Genomic DNA, 4,211 nt, shown 5'->3' with positions numbered 1-4,211 from the left:
TTTTAAGATCATAAAAGACTCACCAGTGAGTCTTTATTGATGAAAGTGTAAAATGAAAATATATATATTGTTATAATTAACATTATAAAATAAATATTTACATATTTATGATATAAAAATTTAAAAACGTAATACATCATACATGTCTTATACATGTATAATAAGACATGTATTTTAAAAGGGGCTCGGCGATAAAACTGAGTTTGTCTTCTTCTTGCCCCAGCCTGTGTATTTTCATTTTATAACTAATTTCGAAAATTTTTCTTTATGGTGAAAAACATAATATTAAAAATAAGATATGGATGGTAGTAGCAAAGAATCTACATATTTTTGACATAATTGTTGTATAAATAAAAACCACGAAACTTAGATAACACGCTGAGGTAGATTACAAAGTATCCTGTCTTATTTTTTTTAAGAAAAATGTCCAAATTACTTTAATTTTATTTTTATTTTTAAGTGGAACATAAATAAAAGGAAATGATTTTTAAAGAAACAATAACTCCCAATAAATAAAATTTTAAAACATCAAATTCCAGTTTTAAGTAATATAAACTATTTTTTATATTTTGATGTTCAAAACAGTTTTAAATAAATATTTGTCATAATTGCCTCAATAAAATAAAATAAAAAAATTTAGTGTTAATTCGCTATTCAGAGTAACTCCTTTTATAGTATTTTACACAAGTTTTTTTATTTAAAAATAAAATTTATTTATAAACTTTATTAAATATGATGTAGCAATTAAGTTTATTTCTTTTCACGATAAAAAAATGTACTGAAATAGTTTATATAAAAATAAAGTACTTTAAACTCATTTTTATTTGTAATAACATATATATGTTCCAAGGATCATATACTCCAATAATCAAAGATTTATAAAAAATGTATATACAAATATTATCCAAGATTATATCGAAGCTTCGAATTAAAAACTCTTTGTTACTAATATTTACATTAAAGAACAATGAAAATTGATACTGTTTGTAGGTAAAATAAAATAAAAAAATCAATGCTTTTTAGGACGTTTGAAAAAGAAAAGTTTATTCGCTCGGTTCATTCAAAGTAGAAGCATCCTTGAAGATCGGTTTTAAGCTCTTGCGAGTCAAGCCCCAGAATTTTGAAGGAGTTAATCCTTTATGAGTTGCAGTAAATTTCCAACCTAGATCTTTGTGGCAACACTTACATAATGCTATGGTCCACGCGTAGCTGAAAATAAATTTTTTTTCAGAATTGCTTTGTTTGAGGAATTAATTTAAAACATTAAACACTAAACATTAGCACGATACGCCAACAACTTAAAAACACAAGTAATGGGCATCGCAGTTATGCTAACGCTAAAGAAAAAACAAACACTATAACACAAACATAAATAAATCCAAACCCTGGAAACCAGCTATATTCTGTAGATGGTCTCCCAGTAAGAGATATGTTAGAGGCTTTATAAAAAGTAGCGGTTTCGTGAACATATCCATAGGAATTTACGTAAGCAGCCATGGGACTTCGTTCCGATAAGCTAAAATAAAAAACTTTTTTATCAGTTGCGACATATATTTTATCGTACGTCTCTAGGATAAAAAAAATTTGTTAAACAAATGTATAAAGCAACGAGTTGCTTCATACAATTTGTTTTTCAACAAACAATCAAAGGCGTATAAACCTTTAAATAATGCAGTTGATCAGATACATGTTTAAATAATGCATATTGGCCGGAAGGTGTGTTAACGTTTGAATTATGTACTGCGGAAAAACACGTAAATATTTTTTGATGATGCAGTGCCGTAATTTGGTAAAAAGACGATTACGCCACAATATTAAAAAAACAAAAAATGAAAACTTTTTTTTCTCATATAATAGTTAAAAATATTTGAAGTCAACTTTGGCACTCAGAGTGAATTTAGGTAACGCCTGTTGGAGATGTTCCAGATGAAAATTGACGTTAGGCCTGTTGGATATCCAGATGAAAATCGTCTTGACAAACAACTAAATTGCAAAACATTTGAAACATGTTTGTATATTGTCATGGAAAAGCTACCCTATTACTATATTCTTTCTATTCAAAAATGATGATGATGGTAATGATGATGAGTTCCTTAAAAAGATCTTCATGATAAGAGATCATTTAAAAAAAATCAGTTAATATGTTAGTAATTTAAATAAAGTTGATAGATAAGAGATTTATAGCAAAATTTAATTTAACAATGTTAAATCCTGCGATAAGCTAACGACTGGTTAAAAGTAAAACTTTTTAACGCCAGTGATAAAATAAACTCGTGTTCTAATGTCTCCGTTTGGTTAACCGCAGTAGTAAAGGAATATGTCCTATTTATTTGCAGTATAGTCATTAAGGCAGATTTTACATAACTCATTTAACTTAATATTTAAATGTTACTTTCTCTGCGTTTTTAATCAAGATATACTCATTGATGATTGGACAAATAGTTTTTTTTAAGTTGAACAGATATTTTTCGAGCCTTTGATAAAAAAGAGTATACATTAGGTATTTTTATAGACCTTAGCAAAGCCTTCGACACTGTTGACCACCATATCTTAGAAAAAAAATTAGTAAATTACGGAGTTAAGAATGCAAATATAGTTTGGTTTAAAAGCTACTTGTCTAATAGAAAGCAGTATGTTTCTTATGATGGTAGTAAAACTGACAATAGGACAATCACTTGTGGAGTTCCTCAAGGATCCATTTTAGGACCGCTTTTGTTTTTAATTTACATTAACGACTTAAGCAGAGCTTCGAATATTTTAGACTCTGTTTTGTTTGCTGACGATACCGATTTATTTTATTCCCATAGTAACATAAAAACTCTATTTAAAACAGTCAACGAAGAACTGTTAAAAGTAATTGAATGGTTTAATACAAATAAATTGTCATTAAACTTAACCAAAACTAAGTATATTTTTTTTTCATCGCTTTTATCAGAGACGAAATTCCTCTAAAGCTCCCAAATATTAGCATCGGGTATCAATTTATAAAAAGAGAACACTCAATGAAGTTTCTAGGTGTTCTTCTTGACGAAAATATCACCTGGACAAACCACTTAAAATGAATCGAAAATAAAATTTCTAAAAATATTGGCATACTTTATAAGGTAAAACCTTATCTAAATCAAACTTGCTTAAAACATATCTTCTTCTCTTTTATTCATTGTTATCTCAATTATGCTAACATTGCTTGGTGCAGCACCAATAAAAAAAAACTAAACAAACTATTGAACAAACAAAAACATGCCATAAGAATAATATCCAACGCAGACCGTCTCTCTCATTCACAACCACTATTTATTAATCTAAAAATCTTAAATGTTTACCAAATAAATATATATCATCATTTAATTTTTATGTATAAAATCAATAACGATACGATGCCAAATATTTTTAAAACGCTATTTAAAAAAATACAGCACAAATACCTTACTAGACATGCAAACAATAATTATGTTCAAGCTAAAAATCACTTTGAAGCCACTAAGTTTTCCATCACAACTAGAGGCCCACAACTATGGAGTAAAGTAATTAGAAATGACATCAAAACGCTTGCAAACATAAATATTTTTAAATCAAAACTAAAAGAAATAATTTTAATTAATCAAAACATGAAGGACTTCTTCTAGAGCTATATTTATTTGTTGGTCTTTAAAATATTGTATAGTATATTTTCATTTTATTTGCAAAGGTTATAGACCTTTGCAAATAAACTTAGTTCACTAAAAAACTTATTTTTTATTTTCTTTTTATAAAAAACTAAAGGTCTTGCTATAGAAGTTTAAATTCTTTTCATTAGTTATATATAGTTTATATATAGTTTTTGAATTATATATAGTTTCGAATATCATTTTTGTTTGTTTCTTTTTCATTTTTGCTTTGTGTTCAATTATATTTGAAAATAAGTTTTAGAATTTATCTCTATTTTTTTGTCTTTTTTTGTTTGTTTGTTTTTTTTTTTGTTTTTTTTTAAAAAAAAAAAAAAAATGAAAAAAAAAAAAAAATTTTTTTCTTCTTTTTTCTTTTTATATTTGATAACTTTTTTAAAGACAAGATTTGATAGCAATATTTTTTACGGATTATTGGGAGCTTGGCGATAAGACTACTTTGTCTTCTTCTTGCCCCCGCCATGGGTATATTTTACCAATACGAGAGTTGTAATTATTTTAAACGGCAAACTTATAACTTTAAAAAAAAAACAGTTAAATTGAATT

At 26.6% G+C, this 4,211-nt stretch overlaps 1 protein-coding gene across 1 annotated transcript in view; it reads right to left on the bottom strand.

Annotated features, from left to right (window-relative positions):
* Window positions 1–513: 513 nt before the first annotated feature.
* LOC101234505 (protein cereblon) overlaps window positions 514–4,211 on the bottom strand; it is a 69,169-nt gene continuing 65,471 nt past the window's right edge. The window contains exons 11-12 of the mRNA XM_065811210.1: window positions 1,385–1,516; window positions 514–1,209 (exon numbers count right to left, since the gene is read on the bottom strand). Of these exons, the coding sequence (XP_065667282.1) occupies window positions 1,044–1,209; window positions 1,385–1,516 (298 nt within the window). The 3' untranslated portion in view covers window positions 514–1,043. The remainder of the gene's footprint in view (window positions 1,210–1,384; window positions 1,517–4,211) is intronic.

The sequence above is a fragment of the Hydra vulgaris genome, chromosome 12 (assembly GCF_038396675.1).
Source record: "Hydra vulgaris chromosome 12, alternate assembly HydraT2T_AEP".
Taxonomy (NCBI): domain Eukaryota; kingdom Metazoa; phylum Cnidaria; class Hydrozoa; order Anthoathecata; family Hydridae; genus Hydra; species Hydra vulgaris.
Note: the sequence above shows the minus strand (reverse complement) of the source record. Positions and strands in the feature narration are given on the sequence as shown.